This window comes from Branchiostoma floridae, chromosome 16 (genome assembly GCF_000003815.2).
Source record: "Branchiostoma floridae strain S238N-H82 chromosome 16, Bfl_VNyyK, whole genome shotgun sequence".
NCBI lineage: Eukaryota > Metazoa > Chordata > Leptocardii > Amphioxiformes > Branchiostomatidae > Branchiostoma > Branchiostoma floridae.
Window position 1 is genome coordinate 16,311,244 of NC_049994.1, and position 24,378 is coordinate 16,335,621.

Sequence of the window (24,378 nt, forward strand, 5' to 3'; positions counted from 1 at the left end):
AATTGACGTACTTGATTTCATCGATAAAAGATTATACAACAAGAGGTGTGAAATCTTGCCACTGGATCAGCGTTAAGAGACCCTTCCCTTTCGTTAGTGGTTTGGTTATTGTGTGGCTGTGAGAGTTTCTCCTAGTAAGTGCGTTTTTCTGTACGACTAGCCCTTGTGTGTAGAATAGAACTGATATAAGCGGGTTGTGGGGTGCGTTACCGTCCTCACATTTATCTAAAAACATAATCTCTGTATTCTACAGCGTTTATGATTCATTGTAATGCTACAAATCTGTTCTTTTCTCTGTGCTTGCCATTGCAAGATTGGAGCAGCAGTTATTAATACTAAGCCATTGACTTAAAACAACGCTAGGTACAAAAAGCGTATGAAGCTTGTGAGTAACGAAAAGCCACGACTGGGGAGGGCACAAAAATCTCTTTCGACATTGCACAAAATGTAGGCTGGCGAGAACAGCTGTCCCCCAAAACAAAATCACACAGTTCAAGACTTTATTTCTTCTTCATCATCATCATCATATATACGCACAAATATACTGTGTCAGGAAATACCTGTATATTCTCACGCCACATATCGAGTAAGCCGTATCTACATACGTGTGTGGGGCATATCACGTTGTATCCACGATACAACAGTCACTACGACAGTTCTGAGGGACAACCTCGCCCGCGCCAACCGGTCTTCAAATAAAAAATGGGTGAAAAAATTCTCTCTTATCTTGCACGACGTTCTCTTGTATAGATACACATTAAATATACACTACACCAAAACGGCTTTTCTATCTGATTTCTCACCTATTCAACATCCTAGGGCATCGGAGCGCTATCTATAGCAACACCATGGTCGTACTTGGTTATATAGATAATATACAGGTGTCTAAGCAGCATAACCAGGGTGCTGGAAGGATCCCAGCCACAGAGAGAGAAATGGCACTAGTACATTTACACTTGGGGGGAGGGGGGCGGATGTCACATGCGACCTTGAAAGACAAGTTCCGATAGAAAAACATATATATATAGAGAGAGCGAGAAGATAAAACAACATGGGTGTATGCTTTTTGAACAAATTTTTTGCACATGCATGGATCAAAGTATTTCCCAGTAAGTACCCTATGTGTGTAACAATATTGCTTATTAAATATCAGAACCCTAAGAATTTCCAGGATTCTCAGAGAAGTTGCACGTAAGAGTAAATGGAAAAACAGACCATACATTTATGACTTATACTATTAAAAAGAAGCATTGGTAATACATAAGACAGGTTTACACAGAAGGCGGAAAGAGCAAAAATTGACAATTTCATGTGAAGATACCGTCTTTCAAACTAGCATACTGACAGGTTGGTGGAAGGAGTGTAGAAACTTAACGAGCAAATCAATTAGGAGTACAGTCATAAGACAGCAAACAGAGATGTGTACAAAAATCTGAAAGAAAAGTTGCAGGAACGACGTTTCTTAAGATTTCTGAAAGGCACCTTGGCTGAAGGAAGAACTTCCTACTCCATAATATGTTCCACATCCCAGAATGCACCACACAGCCGCTGTACACAGCCGCTGTAAGCAGTGCAGTGCATCATGGAACCCCGTGCAACTCCAGCAGCTTGGTGTACTTTGACCTCTGGCCCAAGATTGAAAGGTTCATCTCCTAGACTACGACAACAGTGCACGTTCACATATCATATTTACCGACAACGTTACGTGGTGAGGCTTAGAGGGTTATGGCTGTGGGCTCCCAGCATGAAACTTGTTTATTAGTTTATTACCCAACGAACAGAGAGAACATCAGAGTAGAGTAGAAGGCAGCACTACAGTACTGAGGAGAGAGGCAACCTAGTCAGACACGTGACTGAACGCTAGAACTACACAACGTGTGGCTACAAAAATACCATATCTATGTGGTACTGGAGCGTTCCAAGAGGCGGATATCGTACTGTTTCTGTGGTGGTCTCAATTTGAAGTGTTCGCTGCTGACTGTCTTTAACGTGTTCTGGGCGGCGGACTTGGTTGTAAAGACGGCGAGAACGATATAGTCCGACACCAAGTCTGGGCTCTTGCCGTCACCACGACGACCGCCGGAGCGCGACTCTTGGAGCCATCGTATCTTGCCGCCAACCTTGGTGAGATCCTTGAACAGGGTCTCCGTCTCGTGTCTCTTTAACCCTCATCCGACCGTTACATTTTTACGACGAATCTGACCGTATGGGGTCATTTTTGACCCCATTTTGTTTTGCTCATAGACACATTTCTGCTGGCTTATTTTGTCATTTCTATGTATTTACTGTTTCACTAACCTATGAAAAATATTTTGACAAGTTTCGGTGTCAATAGTTATTACTCATTATCATAATTTATGCAGAAAATGAGGAAAAACCTCATTTGCTCTGAAAATCTACCATACTCAACTGACTTAAACAATGTTTTATTTTATCAATTTCTAAACAATAATTGTGATGATGCAATAACACTGATAACATAATAATGTTATTTAACAAGAAAAAATACAATATTTGTGAAAAGTAACGAATTTATTACTTAATTATGCACCATATTCCGCCATCTAAACACATACATACAATAACCTTGTCAATTTTCCCGCAAAGATCTTTCTTGTAGGTTCCTTCTGCACATTCTGTCCATATATTGTTTTTTAATTAATTGGAAACATTTTCACTTTCATTAGCATAGGTAATTAGTTCGTATTATCATAATTTATGCAGAATGTCGAAAAACCGTGTTTTACACTAAAATACTAAATTTCTTTCAAAATATTCGGTGTTTACTCATCTAAGCAACTATAACCTGTTACTGTAATAGCAATAATGAGGAATGCCTGTCATTTTATTGAAACATCTTGATATTGATGTAATTAATGATTCATTATTGGCTGGGGTCATTTTTGACCCCACCGAACAAGACACAAACTTTCAAGTATAGCTTATACAATAATGGGCAAAACTCGGCGAAAAATTGGTAGATGTTGTAAGACAGCGGTTCTTGCCGTCACCACGACGACCGCCGGAGCGCGACTCTTGGAGCCATCGTATCTTGCCGCCAACCTTGGTGAGATCCTTGAACAGGGTCTCCGTCTCGTGTCTCTTTAAGCCTTCGGGAAGGTCGAACACTTCCAACACGTGGCTCAGCACTGCAGGGGCAGACAGCAAAACAAACACTCCCAATGTCAGAACATGCACAGACAAAGGTGAAATCTGTTCAAAGTTTCATCAGGTTAGTGTGTCACGGAATAAAGACTTTTTTTTTACACAACCACAACTTTATTTTCACAGACGATTAAAAAAAAACAACTTTTGTGCATCAATTGTACAAGGTAAAAAAGCATGCCATACTGAATACATAACTACAGTTCCATAAGGCTAATCTACTTAATACAAGCGTGTATTATTCTGTCATCTTCCTCAGGGCGATTCGGACTGGTTCACATTGTACCGCAGCAATATGTGTCGCTGCTTACAGATACAGTGACAAACGCTAATCTCCAAGCAGATCCTACGGTAGCATAAGATAGTATCAAAAGCTGGCAAAGGAGTCAAGCTGGCTTAGGAGTGTGTTTCGCTACCGGCAAATGTACGCCTCCTCAATGGCTGACTACACTCCTTGGCCAGTTTGGTACTATCTTATGCCAGTGTAGGATCTGCTTGGAGATTAACAAACGCAAGGTATTTAAGGACGGTCACCAAAACATCGGTGAAAGTAAAGTTGTAGTTGTTTTAAAAAGAGTCAGATTCTTTATTCACAAAGGTGAACTGTTCCAAGTCTCAGGTTAGTAACAGTTGATTTAATTTTCAAGCAGATGTCTGGGGAGGCTAAGTCGATACATTTTGTAACTGCTGCTGCCCTTCCCTGTTGCAAACTCCTTTTTGTTTGTTTGTATCGCATACCAGCTAAACTTCCTCATGGTGAAACATATCCGGGCAACTCTATGACAGAATCTCACACCATGAACGACCCCTACTCTTTTCTGGTAAGTGTGACGGGTTCTTTAACATGCTCGAGGTGTGGCTCTCCTCCAACACCAGACCCCAGGACCTCCATTTCACGTCATATTGAGAGTTGTACTTAGTGGAAGCGGAGTCAAGTTGGGAAATTGGTGAAAAGAGCTAGAATAGGATGGATATCGGGCTATAAGACACGTTGCAAGAAGAAAAAAAATGTTTGGGGGGGGGGCGTACATAACAGCCCGGTCACATTTGTATATGGTCATCCTACAATTACAAGTTGACGAAATTCTTAGGATTGTCGTGCATACTACAAAAAATTTAGCTGTCTTGCTTCTGGAAAGACTTTGATCATTGTCGGCTGCTGGTTCTGTCACAGCCTGCTTGAAAATTGTACAAAATCAAAATCGTTTGACGACCTTTAACGAATGTGACCACGCTGTGATGGAACATTAGTTACAGCCGGGACATTACAGCATGCGTCATCATGTGTGCCAAAACCAACCATCAGCCAGAAACGAACACACGCCAAACAAGAGCACATCCAGATGAGAGAAATCATCATCATCACTACATGCCAAACGTGAGGGCAAATCGGAAACAAAAGAAATGAAGCTTGGATATACCCTTTGGGATTTTCTTCTTGTCATAATCATAATAGTCTTCGTATTCACGACTGAAACGCTGGGGCCGTCGGGGACCTACGGAGAAGAGAGTGGCCCAGCCACGAAGGGGAACTTACAATCAGCATCACGATTCATAAACACAAACACGCTGTAAAAAACACTCCGTTTTTGGTATCGCTAACGTCAATTCTCATAATTCTGCCAGTACCGAAGGCTGCCAAATTAAGTAAACAAAGAGGTCTTTAATCCTTCCACATTGGATGTGATCCAGTGGTGGAAAAACATTGCAAACACACAACAAACAAACAAACAGACCAAAAATATATACCTCCATTTTCATGGAGGCAAAAAAAACAAACATTGTCAAGGCCTTCTCGAGAATGATTTTGAGCACCCGTTTATCTGAAGTGTGCATATATACCTTGGGACTGATGCTGTATCTACTAACCTCGTTCACCATTCCAAGCTTTTGACACTCTGGAGGGAAGGGGGGGGGGTGCGAGAGAAGGCTGTGAAGGGCAAAAAACAACTTGGAAGTAGTCTGCACCAAGGAAGTTGGCTTCAGAATATTAGTCCTCTTTCAAATGGCTTCTATATCCAGTAGAGTGTGATACAAGATAAATAACAATAATAACGCCCCTTCGAAATGTAGACTCGCCCGTTACCATGGTAACGGATATGGGTACACGGCGTAATCTGCAGTCAAAATATGCGGGGTGGCGCCCGGTTATGAACCCTATTTAAATTTTTGCTCCAGCGCTATTCGTTGATTTTGTATGCATATTTTTCACTTTTATTTCAGGTCTCATTGATGAGTTTTTTCTTCCCATAGACTTCTATGTTATAATTCGTGATTTACATGGGCGCGTTCATAATGAAGATACGTAACATTTTAGCAGATTTTTCATTCCGAAGTATGTTGAGCACATTAACCCTACATCGTGGGAAAGAATTGCCAACGTCAACTACACATAGGTTCTTTTTTTATAGCAAAATTACAAACTACGATTAGTCAATCCCCTCAAAAGGCCCTTCTTCCCTGTTAGTGTAAAACCGCACCACTCAGAACCCAGGACAGTGTACCTCCGACCTGGCGCGCGGCTGCAAAACTTTACCTGCTACTTTCTTCAGTTACAAACAAGCTTTCACCGATCTAACTTTTCAGATCAGTTCCGCTACCTAAAGGGGAATTTCTTACCGCTAAAAACACGCGTCCATGCAACCGTTTACTTTTGGGCTCGGATCTCTTTTAGGGTGCCCACTCGCGGAGTAATACATCAATCAGACCTTAAATGACTTATGGTCTGCCGATCTGATAAATTTACATTTGTAATACTTCGCAGTCTGTTCATGTGAAATACCTTCAGTCGCTTAAGCATTGTTACATTTGAATTTCAGTTGTGACTATTCTTATATTTGAGATTCAAGAATCTCAGTTATACTGCTTTTGAATTTCTGTTGTCTATTGTTATGGCTGGATTGAAATCTTTGTGTATCATTTACGCCAGTCTTTAATTGGTACTACATGTACTATCATCAATCAGTCGGATGGTTCATCAAGTTTTTCCTTGTTATTTTGTTCTTTGAAAAACCCAATAAAAATATAAGAAAAAACAAAACAAGAAGAAGTCCACACAGAGTACTCTAGGGCAGGGTTCTGCCCAAATAATTTAATCAACTCATGGTCACAGCAAATAACAAATCTCCATTGGTGGATGAATACAAACTTGACATTATTTCATTGAACTAGAGAGTCGACCTATCACAAGACTGTTGCCATGGTTACTGTTGCCACGGTTACCTGGAATGGCAAGCACCAGAGTCGATCGACGGAAAGGGCGAGGCTCCCCGATACCAGTGGACTATAGATTTCTCTAAAACCTCTCGACAACAATTACGTCCACACAATTTGACTCATCGCTCAGTAATACCATAATCATCAATTTATAATCACTTAAATCTTAAGATTATAACAGTTCTTTTTTGTCGTCATAAAAATCTTGTAGATATCTGTGTAAAGATACCGCTTTCTTAACTCACTTAAGTACTCGGAAGGAATTGACGTACTTGATTTCATTGATAAAAGATTATACAACAAGAGGTGTGAAATCTTGCCACTGGATCAGCGTTAAGAGACCCTTCCCTTTCGTTAGTGGTTTGGTTATTGTGTGGCTGTGAGAGTTTCTCCTAGTAAGTGTGTTTTTCTGTACGACTAGCCCTTGTGTGTAGAATAGAACTGATATAAGCGGGTTGTGGGGTGTGTTACCGTCCTCACATTTATCTAAAAACATAACCTCTGTATTCTACAGCGTTTATGATTCATTGTAATGCTACAAATCTGTTCTTTTCTCTGTGCTTGCCATTGCAAGATTGGAGCAGCAGTTATTAATACTAAGCCATTGACTTAAAACAACGCTAGGTACAAAAAGCGTATGAAGCTTGTGAGTAACGAAAAGCCACGACTGGGGAGGGCACAAAAATCTCTTTCGACATTGCACAAAATGTAGGCTGGCGAGAACAGCTGTCCCCCAAAACAAAATCACACAGTTCAAGACTTTATTTCTTCATCATCATCATCATATATACGCACAAATATACTGTGTCAGGAAATACCTGTATATTCTCACACCACATATCGAGTAAGCCGTATCTACATACGTGTGTGGGGCATATCACGTTGTATCCACGATACAACAGTCACTACGACAGTTCTGAGGGACAACCTCGCCCGCGCCAACCGGTCTTCAAATAAAAAATGGGTGAAAAAATTCTCTCTTATCTTGCACGACGTTCTCTTGTATAGATACACATTAAATATACACTACACCAAAACGGCTTTTCTATCTGATTTCTCACCTATTCAACATCCTAGGGCATCGGAGCGCTATCTATAGCAACACCATGGTCGTACTTGGTTATATAGATAATATACAGGTGTCTAAGCAGCATAACCAGGGTGCTGGAAGGATCCCAGCCACAGAGAGAGAAATGGCACTAGTACATTTACACTTGGGGGGAGGGGGGCGGATGTCACATGCGACCTTGAAAGACAAGTTCCGATAGAAAAACATATATATATAGAGAGAGCGAGAAGATAAAACAACATGGGTGTATGCTTTTTGAACAAATTTTTTGCACATGCATGGATCAAAGTATTTCCCAGTAAGTACCCTATGTGTGTAACAATATTGCTTATTAAATATCAGAACCCTAAGAATTTCCAGGATTCTCAGAGAAGTTGCACGTAAGAGTAAACGGAAAAACAGACCATACATTTATGACTTATACTATTAAAAAGAAGCATTGGTAATACATAAGACAGGTTTACACAGAAGGCAGAAAGAGCAAAAATGGACAATTTCGTGTGAAGATACCGTCTTTCAAACTAGCATAATGACAGGTTGGTGGAAGGATTGTAGAAACTTAACGAGCAAATCAATTAGGAGTACAGTCATAAGACAGCAAACAGAGATGTGTACAAAAATCTGAAAGAAAAGTTGCAGGAACGACGTTTCTTAAGATTTCTGAAAGGCACCTTGGCTGAAGGAAGAACTTCCTACTCCATAATATGTTCCACATCCCAGAATGCACCACACAGCCGCTGTAAGCAGTGCAGTGCATCATGGAACCCCGTGCAACTCCAGCAGCTTGGTGTACTCTGACCTCTGGCCCAAGATTGAAAGGTTCATCTCCTAGACTACGACAACAGTGCACGTTCACATATCATATTACCGACAACGTTACGTGGTGAGGCTTAGAGGGTTATGGCTGTGGGCTCCCAGCATGAAACTTGTTTATTAGTTTATTACCCAACGAACAGAGAGAACATCAGAGTAGAGTAGAAAGCAGCACTACAGTACTGAGGAGAGAGGCAACCTAGTCAGACACGTGACTGAACGCTAGAACTACACAACGTGTGGCTACAAAAATACCATATCTATGTGGTACTGGAGCGTTCCAAGAGGCGGATATCGTACTGTTTCTGTGGTGGTCTCAATTTGAAGTGTTCGCTGCTGACTGTCTTTAACGTGTTCTGGGCGGCGGACTTGGTCGTAAAGACGGCGAGAACGATATAGTCCGACACCAAGTCTGAGCTCTTGCCGTCACCACGACGACCGCCGGAGCGCGACTCTTGGAGCCATCGTATCTTGCCGCCAACCTTGGTGAGATCCTTGAACAGGGTCTCCGTCTCGTGTCTCTTTAAGCCTTCGGGAAGGTCGAACACTTCCAACACGTGGCTCAGCACTGCAGGGGCAGACAGCAAAACAAACACTCCCCATGTTAGAACATGCACAGACAAAGGTGAAATCTGTTCAAAGTTTCATCAGGTTAGTATGTCACGGAATAAAGACTTTTTTTACACAACCACAACTTTATTTTCACAGACGATTAAAAAAAAAAAAACTTTTGTGCATCAATTGTACAAGGTAAAAAAGCATGCCATATACTGAATACATAACTACAGTTCCATAAGGCTAATCTACTTAATACAAGCGTGTATTATTCTGTCATCTTCCTCAGGGCGATTCGGACTGGTTCCCATTGTACCGCAGCAATATGTGTCGCTGCCTACAGATGCAGTCACAAACGCTAATCTCCAAGCAGATCCTACGGTAGCATAAGATAGTATCAAAAGCTGGCAAAGGAGTCAAGCTGGCTTAGGAGTGTGTTTCGCTACCGGCAAGTGTACGCCTCTTCAATGGCTGACTACACGCTCCTCCACAGCGTCCTATTAAATCGTGTTATTCCACTGAATATGCGTGTGAGTCTTTTTGCAATACATTATACGGCCGCATGGTGGCCACTGGCATCTGGGATTCTTCTCAAAGACAGTCCTGGGACAGAGAACGCATTCCTGGGGCGAATCATGCTGAGAGGAGCTAAGTGTCCCGGGAACGTGATCTGGCGCGGGAAGGCCAAACGCGCCGCCGTGCAAAACTCCCTTCCGTGACATAACTCCCTCTCGGCAATGTAGAGGGATAATCTTAACGCCCTTACAGCGCCACCAAATCAGGTACATTCTAAAGCTCCCTTTGTTATAACGCAACATTTTACACCCTAAATAGTAAACTTGCGACTAGTTTTGGACCCGGTAACTGTAAAAATACTCAGGCTGTAGAAACGCACGTAGTGGCGTGCGCTCACAACTTACGATTTTCTAAGGCATTGAGACAAACACAAAACAAAACAAAACGACAGCTGTGAATTCCATAGAGTTTATTCAATTCAGCTTGAGGTGGATTGTGAATAAGCCCACGATCTCAAACCTATGGCTTCTTCACGGCGCTGGGTACGAGCGTGGGCTGACTACACTCCTTGGCCAGTTTGGTACTATCTTATGCCATTGTAGGATCTGCTTGGAGATTAACAAACGCAAGGTATTTAAGGACGGTCACCAAAACATCGGTGAAAGTAAAGTTGTAGTTGTTTTGAAAAGAGTCAGATTCTTTATTCACAAAGGTGAACTGTTTCAAGTCTCAGGTTAGTAACAGTTGATTTAATTTTCAAGCAGATGTATGGGGAGGCTAAGTCGATACATTTTGTAACTGCTGCTGCCCTTCCCTGGTTGCAAACTCCTTTTTGTTTGTTTGTATCGCATACCAGCTAAACTTCCTCATGGTGAAACATATCCGGGCAACTCTATGCCAGAATCTCACACCATGAACGACCCCTACTCTTTTCTGGTAAGTGTGACGGGTTCTTTAACATGCTCCAGGTGTGGCTCTCCTCCAACACCAGACCCCAGGACCTCCATTTCACGTCAGATTGAGAGTTGTGCTTAGTGGAAGCGGATTCAAGTTGGGAAATTGGTGAAAAGAGCTAGAATAGGATGAATATCGGGATATAAGACACGTTGCATGAGAGGGTGAGGGAGGGGGCGCACATAACAGCCCGGTCACATTTGTCATAATTACAATTGCAAGTTGACGAAATTCTTAGGATTGTCATGCATATGTAGGAAAAATTTAGCTGTCTTGCTTCTGGAAAGACTTTGATCATTGTCAGCTGCTGGTTCTGTCACAGCCTGCTTGAAAATTGTACAAAATCAAAGTCGTTTGACGACCTTTAACGAATGTGACCACGCTGTGATGGAACATTGGTTACAGCCGGGACATTGCAGCATGCGTCATCATGTGTGCCAAAACCAACCATCAGCCAGAAACGAACACACGCCAAACAAGTCTTAGAGCATATCCAGATGAGAGAAATCATCATCATCACTACATGCCAAACGTGAGGGCAAATCGGAAACAAAAGAAATGAAGCTTGGATATACCCTTCGGGATTTTCTTCTTGTCATAATAGTCTTCGTATTCACGACTGAAACGATGGGGCCGCCGGGGACCTACGGAGAAGAGAGTGGCCCAGCCACGAAGGGGAACTTACAATCAGCATCACGATTCATAAACACAAACACGCTGGAAAAAACACTCTGGTTTTGGTATCGGTGGAAAGAAAATAGGAGCAACTGACGTCAATTCTCATAATTCTGCCAGTACCAAAGGCTGCCAAATTTGAAAAAAAAGAAAAACAAAAAAAACAGGTCTTTAATCCTTCCACATTGGATGTGATGCAGTGGAAAAACATTGCAAACACACAACAAACAAACAAACAGACCAAAAATATATACCTCCATTTTCATGGAGGCAAAAAAAAAACACATTGTCAAGGCCTTCTCGAGAATAATTTTGAGCACCCGTTTATCTGAAGTGTGCATATATACCTTGGGACTGATGCTGTATCTACTAACCTCGTTCACCATTCCAAGCTTTTTACACTCTGGAGGGAAGGGGGAGGGGTGCGAGAGAAGGCTGTGAAGGGCAAAAAACAACTTGGAAGTAGTCTGCGCTGCACCAAGGAAGTTGGCTTCAGAACATTAGTCCTCTTTCAAATGGCTTCTATATCCAGTAGAGTACGATACAAGATAAATAACAATAATAACGCCCCTTGGAAACGTAGACTCGCCAGTTACCATGGTAACGGATATAGTTACACGGCGTAATCTGCAGTCAAAATATGCGGGGTGGCGCCCGGTTGTGAACCCTATTTAAACTTTTGCTCCAGCACTATTCGTTGATTTTTTTATGAATATTTTTCATTTTTATTTCAGGTCTCATCGATGAGTTTTTTCTTCCCTTAGATTTCTATGTTATAATTCGTGATTTACATGGGCGCGTTCATAATGAAGCTACGTAAAATTTTAGCAGATTTTTCATGCTATGTTAAGCACATTAACCCTATATCGTGGGAAAGAATTTCCAACGTTGACTATACATAGCTTCTTTTTTTTTATAGCAATTACAAACTACGATTAGTCAATCCCCCCAAAAGGCCCTTCTTCGCTGTTAGTGTACAACCGCACCACTCAGAACCCAGGACAGTGTACCTCCGACCTGGCGCGCGGCTGCAAAACTTTACCTGCTAATTTCTTCAGTTACAAACAAGCTTTCACCAATCTAACTTTTCAGATCAGTTCCGCTACCTAAAAGAGAATTTCTTACCGCTAAAAACACGCGTCCATGCAACCGTTTACTTTTTGGCTCGGATCTCCTTTAAGGTGCCCACTCGCGGAGTAATACATATATCAGACCTTAAGTGACTTATGGTCTGCCGATCTGATAAATTTACATTTGTAATACTTCGCAGTCTGTTCATGTGAAATACCTTCAGTCGCTTAAGCATTGTTACATTTGAATTTCAGTTGTGACTATTCTTATATTTGAGATTCAAGAATCTCAGTTATACTGCTTTTGAATTTCTGTTGTCTTTTGTTATGGCTAGATTGGATTGAAATCTCTGTGTATCATTTACACCAGTCTTTAATTGGTACTACATGCACTATCATCAATCAGTCGGATGGTTCATCAAGTTTTTCCTTGTTATTTTGTTCTTTGAAAAACCCAATAAAAACATAAGAATAAACAAAACAAGAAGAAGTCCACACAGAGTACTCTAGGGCAGGGTTCTGCCCAAATAATTTAATCAACTCATGGTCACAGCAAATAACAAATCTCCATTGGTGGATGAATACAAACTTGACATTATTTCATTGAACTAGAGAGTCGACCTATCACAAGACTGTTGCCATGGTTACTGTTGCCACGGTTACCTGGAATGGCAAGCACCAGAGTCGATCGACGGAAAGGGCGAGGCTCCCCGATACCAGTGGACTATAGATTTCTCTAAAACCTCTCGACAACAATTACGTCCACACAATTTGACTCATCGCTCAGTAATACCATAATCATCAATTTATAATCACTTAAATCTTAAGATTATAACAGTTCTTTTTTGTCGTCATAAAAATCTTGTAGATATCTGTGTAAAGATACCGCTTTCTTAACTCACTTAAGTACTCGGAAGGAATTGACGTACTTGATTTCATCGATAAAAGATTATACAACAAGAGGTGTGAAATCTTGCCACTGGATCAGCGTTAAGAGACCCTTCCCTTTCGTTAGTGGTTTGGTTATTGTGTGGCTGTGAGAGTTTCTCCTAGTAAGTGCGTTTTTCTGTACGACTAGCCCTTGTGTGTAGAATAGAACTGATATAAGCGGGTTGTGGGGTGCGTTACCGTCCTCACATTTATCTAAAAACATAATCTCTGTATTCTACAGCGTTTATGATTCATTGTAATGCTACAAATCTGTTCTTTTCTCTGTGCTTGCCATTGCAAGATTGGAGCAGCAGTTATTAATACTAAGCCATTGACTTAAAACAACGCTAGGTACAAAAAGCGTATGAAGCTTGTGAGTAACGAAAAGCCACGACTGGGGAGGGCACAAAAATCTCTTTCGACATTGCACAAAATGTAGGCTGGCGAGAACAGCTGTCCCCCAAAACAAAATCACACAGTTCAAGACTTCATTTCTTCATCATCATATATACGCACAAATATACTGTGTCAGGAAATACCTGTATATTCTCACACCACATATCGAGTAAGCCGTATCTACATACGTGTGTGGGGCATATCACGTTGTATCCACGATACAACAGTCACTACGACAGTTCTGAGGGACAACCTCGCCCGCGCCAACCGGTCTTCAAATAAAAAATGGGTGAAAAAATTCTCTCTTATCTTGCACGACGTTCTCTTGTATAGATACACATTAAATATACACTACACCAAAACGGCTTTTCTATCTGATTTCTCACCTATTCAACATCCTAGGGCATCGGAGCGCTATCTATAGCAACACCATGGTCGTACTTGGTTATATAGATAATATACAGGTGTCTAAGCAGCATAACCAGGGTGCTGGAAGGATCCCAGCCACAGAGAGAGAAATGGCACTAGTACATTTACACTTGGGGGGAGGGGGGCGGATGTCACATGCGACCTTGAAAGACAAGTTCCGATAGAAAAACATATATATATAGAGAGAGCGAGAAGATAAAACAACATGGGTGTATGCTTTTTGAACAAATTTTTTGCACATGCATGGATCAAAGTATTTCCCAGTAAGTACCCTATGTGTGTAACAATATTGCTTATTAAATATCAGAACCCTAAGAATTTCCAGGATTCTCAGAGAAGTTGCACGTAAGAGTAAACGGAAAAACAGACCATACATTTATGACTTATACTATTAAAAAGAAGCATTGGTAATACATAAGACAGGTTTACACAGAAGGCAGAAAGAGCAAAAATGGACAATTTCGTGTGAAGATACCGTCTTTCAAACTAGCATACTGACAGGTTGGTGGAAGGATTGTAGAAACTTAACGAGCAAATCAATTAGGAGTACAGTCATAAGACAGCAAACAGAGATGTGTACAAAAATCTGAAAGAAAAGTTGCAGGAACGACGTTTCTTAAGATTTCTGAAAGGCACCTTGGCTGAAGGAAGAACTTCCTACTCCATAATATGTTCCACATCCCAGAATGCACCACACGGCCGCTGTAAGCAGTGCAGTGCATCATGGAACCCCGTGCAACTCCAGCAGCTTGGTGTACTTTGACCTCTGACCTCTGGCCCAAGATTGAAAGGTTCATCTCCTAGACTACGACAACAGTGCACGTTCACATATCATATTACCGACAACGTTACGTGGTGAGGCTTAGAGGGTTATGGCTGTGGGCTCCCAGCATGAAACTTGTTTATTAGTTTATTACCCAACGAACAGAGAGAACATCAGAGTAGAGTAGAAGGCAGCACTACAGTACTGAGGAGAGAGGCAACCTAGTCAGACACGTGACTGAACGCTAGAACTACACAACGTGTGGCTACAAAAATACCATATCTATGTGGTACTGGAGCGTTCCAAGAGGCGGATATCGTACTGTTTCTGTGGTGGTCTCAATTTGAAGTGTTCGCTGCTGACTGTCTTTAACGTGTTCTGGGCGGCGGACTTGGTCGTAAAGACGGCGAGAACGATATAGTCCGACACCAAGTCTGAGCTCTTGCCGTCACCACGACGACCGCCGGAGCGCGACTCTTGGAGCCATCGTATCTTGCCGCCAACCTTGGTGAGATCCTTGAACAGGGTCTCCGTCTCGTGTCTCTTTAAGCCTTCGGGAAGGTCGAACACTTCCAACACGTGGCTCAGCACTGCAGGGGCAGACAGCAAAACAAACACTCCCAATGTTAGAACATGCACAGACAAAGGTGAAATCTGTTCAAAGTTTCATCAGGTTAGTATCTCACGGAATAAAGACTTTTTTACACAACCACAACTTTATTTTCACAGACAATTAAAAAAAAACTTTTGTGCATCAATTGTACAAGGTAAAAAAGCATGCCATATACTGAATACATAACTACAGTTCCATAAGGCTAATCTACTTAATACAAGCGTGTATTATTCTGTCATCTTCCTCAGGGCGATTCGGACTGGTTCACATTGTACCGCAGCAATATGTGTCGCTGCCTACAGATGCAGTCACAAACGCTAATCTCCAAGCAGATCCCACGGTAGCATAAGATAGTACCAAAAGCTGGCAAAGGAGTCAAGCTGGCTTTAATAGGAGTGTGTTTCGCTACTGGCAAATGTACGCCTCTTCAATGGCTGACTACACTCCTTGGCCAGTTTGGTACTATCTTATGCCATTGTAGGATCTGCTTGGAGATTAACAAACACAAGGTATTTAAGGACGGTCACTTAAACATCGGTGAAAGTAAAGTTATAGTTGTTTTAAAAAGAGCCAGATTCTTTATTCACAAAGGTGAACTGTTTCAAGTCTCAGGTTAGTAACAGTTGATTTAATTTTCAAGCAGATGTGTAGGGAGGCTAAGTCGTTACATCTTGTAACTGCTGCTGCCCTTCCCTGTTGCAAACTCCTTTTTGTTTGTTTGTATCGCATACCAGCTAAACTTTCTCATGGTGAAACATATCCAGGCAACTCTATGACAGAATCTCACACCATGAACGACTCTTTTCTGGTAAGTGTGACGGGTTCTTTAACATGCTCGAGGTGTGGCTCTCCTCCAACACCAGACCCCAGGACCTCCATTTCACGTCATATTGAGAGTTGTACTTAGCGGAAGCGGAGTCAAGTTGGGAAATTGGTGAAAAGAGCTAGAATAGGATGAATATCGGGCTATAAGACACGTTGCATAAGAGGGTGAGGGAGGGGGGCGTACATAACAGCCCGGTCACATTTGTATATGGTCATCGTACAGTATTACAAGTTGACGGAATTCTTAGGATTGTCGTGCATACGTACGAAAAATTTAGCTGTCTTGCTTCTGGAAAGACTTTGATCATTGTCAGCTGCTGGTTCTGTCACAGCCTGCTTGAAAATTGTACAAAATCAAAACCATTTGACGACCTTTAACGAATGTGACCACGCTGTGATGGAACATTGGTTACAGCCGGGACATTGCAGCATGCGTCATCATGTGTGCCAAAACCAACCATCAGCCAGAAACGAACACACGCCAAACAAGAGCACATCCAGATGAGAGAAATCATCATCATCACTACATGCCAAACGTGAGGGCAAATCGGAAACAAAAGAAATGAAGCTTGGATATACCCTTCGGGATTTTCTTCTTGTCATAATAGTCTTCGTATTCACGACTGAAACGCTGGGGCCGCCGGGGACCTACGGAGAAGAGAGTGGCCCAGCCACGAAGGGGAACTTACAATCAGCATCACGATTGATAAACATAAACACGCTGCAAAAACACTCTGTTTTTGGTATCGGTGGAAAGAAAATCGGAGTAGCTAACGTCAATTCTCATCATCCTGCCGGTACCAAAGGCTGTCAAATTAAAACAGGCCTCCAGTTACAGAATTACATCTATCTGCCGCACATCCTTCCATGGATGCGAGGCAGCGGAAAAAATGAACACACAAAAACAAACAGACTGAAAACATTAACCATTTTCATTTATTAAGAACAATGTCCATGTATGTCTCAGGGGCCTTAACCTTTGACATACTACCCATAATTCCTGTCGCTGTGCATGCGTACTGGGACTGTTGAATGAGCTTAAATTCGCCATTTCTTTATTGTGACAATCGAAGGGTATCTGGCAGAATGACAAGAGTTGACGTTACTGCTGCAAGAATTTTTCGATTCCAATTTTCCTGCAGAAATTTTCTGACGCCAATTTTGTATGGACAGGCAGGAACATGCGACCCACCTTGTTCAGATTCTGTGGGCACTTCTGCAGAGCGAGCCTTCTTGGGGCCTTTTCTCTGCTGCTGTTTGGATCCCTTCCCCCCCTGCTGCTGCGATGGTTGGGCCCCACCCTGCTGTGAAGACTGCTGCTGCTGCTGGGGATATACCACTTTGGGGCGGACTTGGGGGGCGAACTGGAGAGGTTGGGCCAGCACTGGAGCGGGGAATGCTGCAGGAAACAAAGGTTTCACTATTAGCATAACCAATGAATGAACATCAATCAATCAATAATCTGATCAAGCAATCAATAGCCTGATCAATCACTAATTTGATCAACCAATAAACCGATCACTAATCCAAGAAATCAATCTTTATGGTCTAAAACAGTGTGGAAATTTGGAAAGTTTCCCCTCAGACTGTTTTCATAATGCTGTTCCAATTCAACATCAGTTTTTACAATCTACAAATAAATAAAAATGGTGTGGCCCTATATATTTATTCAGTTGAAGAGATTGAATTGCATTGAACTACATGTTTAACGAAGAGCACTGGAGCACAAAGCCTGGATACCATCCTATTTTTACCGGGGCTCCTTACACTCGATACCCCCCAAAAATACTGTAGCTGCATTTAAGTTTGTGCGGATTTACTTTTGCGGCAGCAGGAAATGGAGTGTTTGCAGTGGTTTTAAGTTCGCGGTAGCGCCACAGACTATAGTCACATACTATAATGGACAAATGTTTGCGGTGGTTTTAAGTTCCAGGTGAAGTGGCCACCGCAAAAAAATAAAACATAAAGTACATTTCTGCATTACCAGTAGTATTCTTTTTAACGTAGAAATTGTAAGGGGGGAGGGGGCAGTTGATCCGTGCAAGCCTAACCTAGTCTCGTGTTCTCGAGAACTGAGATTAGGTCATTCCCCTGACGACGATGTACTGATAGACATCGAAAATTTGGGAGGTATGTAATGTACCTTTTCAAAAACAGTCAGTGATTGATGAAAATTGTTGTAACTGTTTGCATACGTGACTGATGAACCTCTTCAACAAGAAATTGTAAGGAGCTTGGATGCTTTATTTGTTCATTAGCTGTGCCCCGGTAGAAAAAGGATGGTACCCAGGCTACACAAAACTCACATTGCCCCTGGATAAGTGGTCGGCCGAATTGCGCCGGCGGGATAATGATGCCCGTTCTAACGGGATTCGCCGCCGTGGCCTGGGGAGACTGCGAGGGGGAGGGGCGGGGGCTGTGGCCCACGGGCGACCCTCCGCGATGGTTATGCTGGTACAGGTCTGACTTGGGCATTCTCCCCTCAAACGACTTACGTTGTTGGGAATACGGCTGCGATGCCTACGGTACAAAGAGAGGAAAGTATAGGGACGGTTGACTTACTTTCAATTCGGCTGGACATCCTCCCACTGTGGTGCTAGTGAGGACAGGGTGGAAGAAGGGAGCGTACAGGGAGAGAGACAAGGAGTTAGAGACCGTGCACAGTTTCAATGGGTTGGTAACCCAATAGTGATCAAAGAATGTAAGTTGTAACACGCAACCCACCAGGGCTCTAGCCAGCTCGAAATTTTTTTCCGTCAGCCAATTCCCATTGTTGCGAAAACACTATTCCAGGAGTTTGTGAGACTGAACTGAGACCTTGAAAAACGTTTTTTAATGAGATTATTGTATGCAAAAGGGTACTGACATACTTCGTCAACAATAATAACAATAGCAAAACAAACATTGTGGCTTTTACGGCCGTGGACGGCGTCCCCAAGCCGCCTGTAGCTTCCACCAAGGATTTTTGTCTGTCAAGGTTGACGGATTGGTTTTAAAATTTTTCCGTCACACGCAGCAAATTTCTGTCAATTGATGGAAAAACGGACGCTGGCTAGAGCCCTGCAACCCACCGATACAATCGTATGTATGTTAGAGTTTAGATCGTGATCTGGAAGAATCACTTATTCTACGAGAGCCAGAAGAGATTAGCCAATCTAATCTCACTGTTAGACACACAAGTCTTAGAACAGGAGGGTACACATGTAGGATTAATGTATATATTATATAGTCCATAGATTGCTTCATAAGGTTAGTGGAAGAAAAAGAGAAGGTGCAGCTCTACGACCACAAACAGAGAATGTCAGGTAAGCATATCGGTCAAATACTTTCTTTTTATTCAAATAGTTTTTTTTTTTTTACATTATCAACACGCATATATTAGATTCTCATTATCAAACTTTGACACAACTTATTAGAAAATCAAACAATACAATTCAGTACATAGAATTGATAGAACACACTATAAAACTCAACTGTGGCACTGTCAAAAATGGGCCATGCCCATTCCAACAATTGAGGGTGGTGAGAATGTCCCTTATATCTTCATCCAAAATCTCTATTTCCACATTCCATTCGAAAGCCCAGAAACAAAAGAAAAAAAAGAAGAAGAAAAAACTCTGCAAAAACTAAAAGGGCCACCAAACACTGCTACATTGTAGTATCAAATTATGGGCCATGCCAATTCCAACCTGTGGGGGTGGCGAGGACTGTACACAATAACGGGCCATGCCCATTCCAACCTGTGGGGGTGGCGAGGACCCAAAACAATAACGGGCCATGCCCATTCCAACCTGTGGGGGTGGCGAGGATGTCCCTGATATCTGTACGGTGGGCGCTTGCCTCTGCTGCGCGGACCTGCTGGCGTAGCTGCCCGAGGAGAAGGTCTGAGGAGAGGTGGGCGGGGATTGCACGTTGTAGGCCTGGGAATAAATGAATGAACGAATGAATGAATGAATGAATGATGATTTATTAAAGTGTCGTGCGTTTACAAACGCCCAGCCCGCGTGGGCTTATAAGACACGTCAACAGAAAGTATAAATGAACAGAGGGTAATACATGTACAACGTAAGTGAACATAGGAAACATGAGCAGTAGCTGCTAAACAAACTTAGGTAACAGAACAGAACTGTCATAATATAATTGCAGACATAAATCAAAATTAACAAACCAAGAATTAACAAACCTACCTGTGATTGGTGCATCTGTGGCGACGGCGCCCGCTGCTGGGAGTACGCAAACGTGACGTACTGACCCGACATCACCTGGGGAAGAAATTAGAAATTAAAATCCTTCTAACAACAATAACAACAACAACAATAACAACAACAACAACAACATAAATGTCTCATAGCAGCAATAAGGCTGAATTGACAGGCTGGTTTACAATCAAATCTGTTAAAACCTATTAGCATTTTCTCACCATTAAGCAAGATAACTTACACAATGTCATCATGAAACAAGTCAAAGACTACTCTCGACCAAGTCTTTCTACAAGAGATCACCTGGCGGCAAGGTGGGAACCAGACTTCATACCTGCTGCCTCTGTGAGGGGGGTCGTCCCATCTGAGTTTGGTCGGAGGGGGAGGGTACACCTGAGGGGGGGGGTCCTATGGTTTCTTACCTGCTGTCCCTGTGAGGGGGAAGGGGGGTCGTCCCACCTGTGTTTGGTCGGAGGGGGAGGGTACAACCGAGGGGGGTCCTAATGATTTTGTGAAGGGGAGGAGGGTAGTGGGGGGGGGAGGGTATGCCCGAGGGGGGTCCTAATGTTTCTTACCTGCTATCCCAGTGAGGGGGAAGGGGGTCGTCCCATCTGGGTTTCGTCGGAGGGGGAGGGTACAACCGAGGGGGGTCCTAATGATTTTGTGAAGGGGAGGAGGGTAGTGGGGGGAGGGTATGCCCGAGGGGGGTCCTAAGGTTTCTTACCTGCTGTCCCAGTGAGGGGGAGGGGGGTCGTCCCATCTGAGTTTGGTCGCAGGGGGGAGGGTACAACCGATGGGGGTCCTAATGATTTTGTGAAGGGGAGGAGGGTAGTGGGGGGGGGGAGGGTATGCCCGAGGGGGGTCCTAAGGTTTCTTACCTGCTGTCCCTGTGAGGGGGAAGGGGGTCGTCCCATCTGAGTTTGGTCGGAGGGGGGAGGGTAGGCCACCACTGCTGGCGCCGTGCCGGAGCAGGGCACCATGTAGTAGGACTGCATTGGAACCTGGATGGAAATAGAGACAATGCTTTGTACAATATGCAGGGATAAACAAGTCCACTAGCCCTATTGTCCAGGGGAAGTGAAAGTGCTGTTCGGGCAAGTGCATGTCCTACCCCACTTGTCCGATCGGGCAAGTAAGATTTTTCCATTGATTTTAGTGCAATTTTGATATACTTGTTACTTTTTACAGTCATGACATCAAGCAATGGTCAACAGAGAATTCCATTGCTGGAAGTGAAAATGCATATACTAGTAACAGTGACATTTGAATTTTGGGCAAGTGAAAAATTGGTTCGGGCAAGTACATTTTTTTTAGAAAACTTGTTCAACCCTGATATGTCACTGAAGGTTAGACATTCAGGTAGAACATTAACAGTAACACAAAAATAAAAGCCACAGGATAAATTCTCAGTTATCAATGAAAGATGGTTGATGAAACATCTATCCAACTCTTTTGAGAACAATTCATCCATTTACTTGATTACCTTTGCCAAGATGTAATGTTTTCGTTATGTAGGTATGGACAGCATAACTTGAGAAGGCCTGAGTGGATTGTATTGATATTAAGTATAATCTGTCATTTATTAGACAATACCACAAACCAGCTCAATCAGTTTCATACAGAAAACATAAAGTCTAAGACTAACTGCTGGTGTGTCATTCTGAAGCTGGTGAGTTATGCCATAATATACAGGATTTGCAAATACAGATACAGACAGATGATTGCACCAAATGTGCCTTGAAAACAACAACAATTTTTTTAAATTACAAAATTGCTTCCTGACCTGTTGCTGCATCCCCTGCTGACTCTGCCCCACCCCCACGGGCTGGAACCCCTGCCCCGGGGCGGTGACCCCCTGGGGGGTCTGTATGGTGGGGATCTGGTAGGAGGGGTACTGGGGAACCTGCTGGGGGGACAGGAGCGTGTGCTGCTGCTGGCTGTACTGCCCGGACTGGAGAGGCACCTGCTGACTAGAGGCCTGCAGGGGACACAATGTATTATACAGTTACTGTAATCTTTAATGACAGAACAAAAGTACAGCAACTTTTGTAAGACCTTCTACATATAAATATCTAGTAGACAAGTAGATGTATCATGACAAGTAGATTCAAAAGAAGTAACAAACATTATTACACTGCTGGTTCTAAGGTTTAACATTATTTGACATTTTAACCTATTTGTACACAGTAAAATTTGTGTCTTTATCATCCATGCATGAGCCATAATAACACTTGACACAGATGTTCTGGATGAATCTGTATTTTATGGTACCTTACTGGCTTCTACTGGTCTCTTACAGGCTTCCACAAAATGACTGGAACACACTTCACATGCACCTCTGTCAAAAATTTAAATACCAGATTTGGGCGTTGACATTGACATTCTAACAATTTTTTGTTCAAGGACAAATCTTGCAGTGATGTTAACACTTCAGAAAAGAATCCAAATTTCCTATATATGTTAAAAGTTTTTGATTAAAGAAAAAAAAATTCATTCCAAATGTTTTACCTGCTGTTGCTGCTGCTGCTGTGCGGGAGCCACGTACATGGGAACCACCGCCCGGAACCCCTGCGGAAGCTGGTTTGGGGGCAGAAAGTACACAGGGACCTGGATCACGAGAAAGGATTCGACACAATCACACTCTGGCACCTTTCCTAACCTCAGTAAGTACACAATCACACAACCTTAGAAAGTATACAATCACACTCTGGCACCTTTCCTAACCTCAGTAAGTACACAATTACACACTGCCACCTTTCCTAACCTCAGTAAGTACACAATCACACACTGGCACCCTTCCTAACCTCAGTAAGTACACAATCACACACTGGCACCATTCCTAACCTCAGTAAGTACACAATCACACACTGGCACCTTTCCTAACCTCAGTAAGTACACAATCACACACTGGCACCTTTCCTAACTCAGTAAGTACACAATCACACACTGGTAACATTCCTAACCTAAGAAAGTACACAAGCACACACTGGCACCTTTCCTAACCTCAGTAAGTACACAATCACACACAGGCACCTTTCCTAACCTCAGTAAGTACACAATCACACACTGCACCTTTCCTAACCTCAGTAAGTACACAATCACACATTGGCACCTTTCCTATCCTCAGAAAGTACACAATCACACACTGGCACCATTCCTAACCTCAGTAAGTACACAATCACACACTGGCACCTTTTCTAACTCAGTGAGTACACAATCACACACTGGCACCTTTCCTAAACTCAGTAAGTACACAATCACACACTGACACCATTCCTATCCTCAGAAAGTACACAATCACACACTGGCACCATTCCTAACCTCAGTAAGTACACAATCACACACTGGCACCTTTCCTAACCTCAGTAAGTACACAATCACACACTGGCACCTTCCCTAACCTCAGTAAGTACACAATCACACACTGGCACCTTTCTTAAACTCAGTAAGTACACAATCACACACTGGCACCTTTCCTAACCTCAGTAAGTACACAATCTCATACTGGCACCTTTCCTAACCCAAGAAAGTACACAATCACACACTGACACCATTCCTAGCCTCAGTAAGTACACAATCACACACTGACACCTTTCCTAACCTCAGTAAGTACACAATCACACACTCACCTTTCCTAACCTCAGTGAGTACATTATAAATCACACACTAGCACCATTCCTAACCTCAGTAAGTACACAAGCACACACTGGCACCTTTCCTAGCCTCAGTAAGTACACAATCACACACTGACACCTTTCCTAACCTCAGTAAGTACACAATCACACACTGGCACCATTCCCAACCTAAGTAAGTACACAATCACACACTGGCACCATTCCTAGCCTCAGTAAGTACACAATCACACACTGACACCTTTCCTAACCTCAGTAAGTACACAATCACACACTGGCACCATTCCTAACCTCAGTAAGTACACAATCACACACTGACACCTTTCCTAACCTCAGTAAGTACACAATCACACACTGGCAAAATTCCTAACCTCAGTAAGTACACAATCACACACTGACACCTTTCCTAACCTCAGTAAGTACACAATCACACACTGGCACCTTTCCTAACCTCAGTAAGTACACAATCACACACTGGCACCATTCTCAACTTCAGTAAGTACACAATCACACACTGGCACCGTTCCTAACCTCAGTAAGTACACAATCACACACTGG

General features: G+C 42.7%; 1 protein-coding gene and 1 long non-coding RNA gene across 20 annotated transcripts in view; both read right to left on the bottom strand.

Annotated features, from left to right (window-relative positions):
* LOC118403815 (cAMP-regulated phosphoprotein 21-like) overlaps positions 1–24,378 on the bottom strand; it is a 175,538-nt gene that overhangs the window by 27,312 nt on the left and 123,848 nt on the right. For 13 of the 19 annotated variants that reach the window (XR_004829699.1, XM_035802651.1, XM_035802650.1 and 10 more), the window contains 9 exons: positions 22,697–22,795; positions 21,972–22,166; positions 21,067–21,189; positions 20,177–20,251; positions 19,781–19,909; positions 18,296–18,509; positions 17,182–17,388; positions 4,587–4,661; positions 3,012–3,149 (listed from right to left, as the gene is read on the bottom strand). Coding sequence is in view for 18 of the 19 variants with exons in the window: in XM_035802651.1 (XP_035658544.1) it covers positions 3,012–3,149; positions 4,587–4,661; positions 17,182–17,388; positions 18,296–18,509; positions 19,781–19,909; positions 20,177–20,251; positions 21,067–21,189; positions 21,972–22,166; positions 22,697–22,795 (1,255 nt within the window). In the remaining variant the exon portion in view is untranslated. Of the gene's footprint in view, positions 1–3,011; positions 3,150–4,586; positions 4,662–14,650; positions 15,142–16,568; positions 16,638–17,181; positions 17,389–18,295; positions 18,510–18,551; positions 18,586–19,780; positions 19,910–20,176; positions 20,252–21,066; positions 21,190–21,971; positions 22,167–22,696; positions 22,796–24,378 lie in introns of those variants that run through there. The other 6 variants (XM_035802647.1, XM_035802652.1, XM_035802642.1 and 3 more) reach the window with 6 other exon arrangements.
* On the bottom strand, positions 7,957–11,352 carry LOC118403869. Its single transcript, XR_004829704.1, has 3 exons — positions 11,338–11,352; positions 10,864–10,932; positions 7,957–8,831 (listed from the first exon to the last, which is right to left on the bottom strand). It is a non-coding gene; the product is annotated as an uncharacterized LOC118403869 (long non-coding RNA).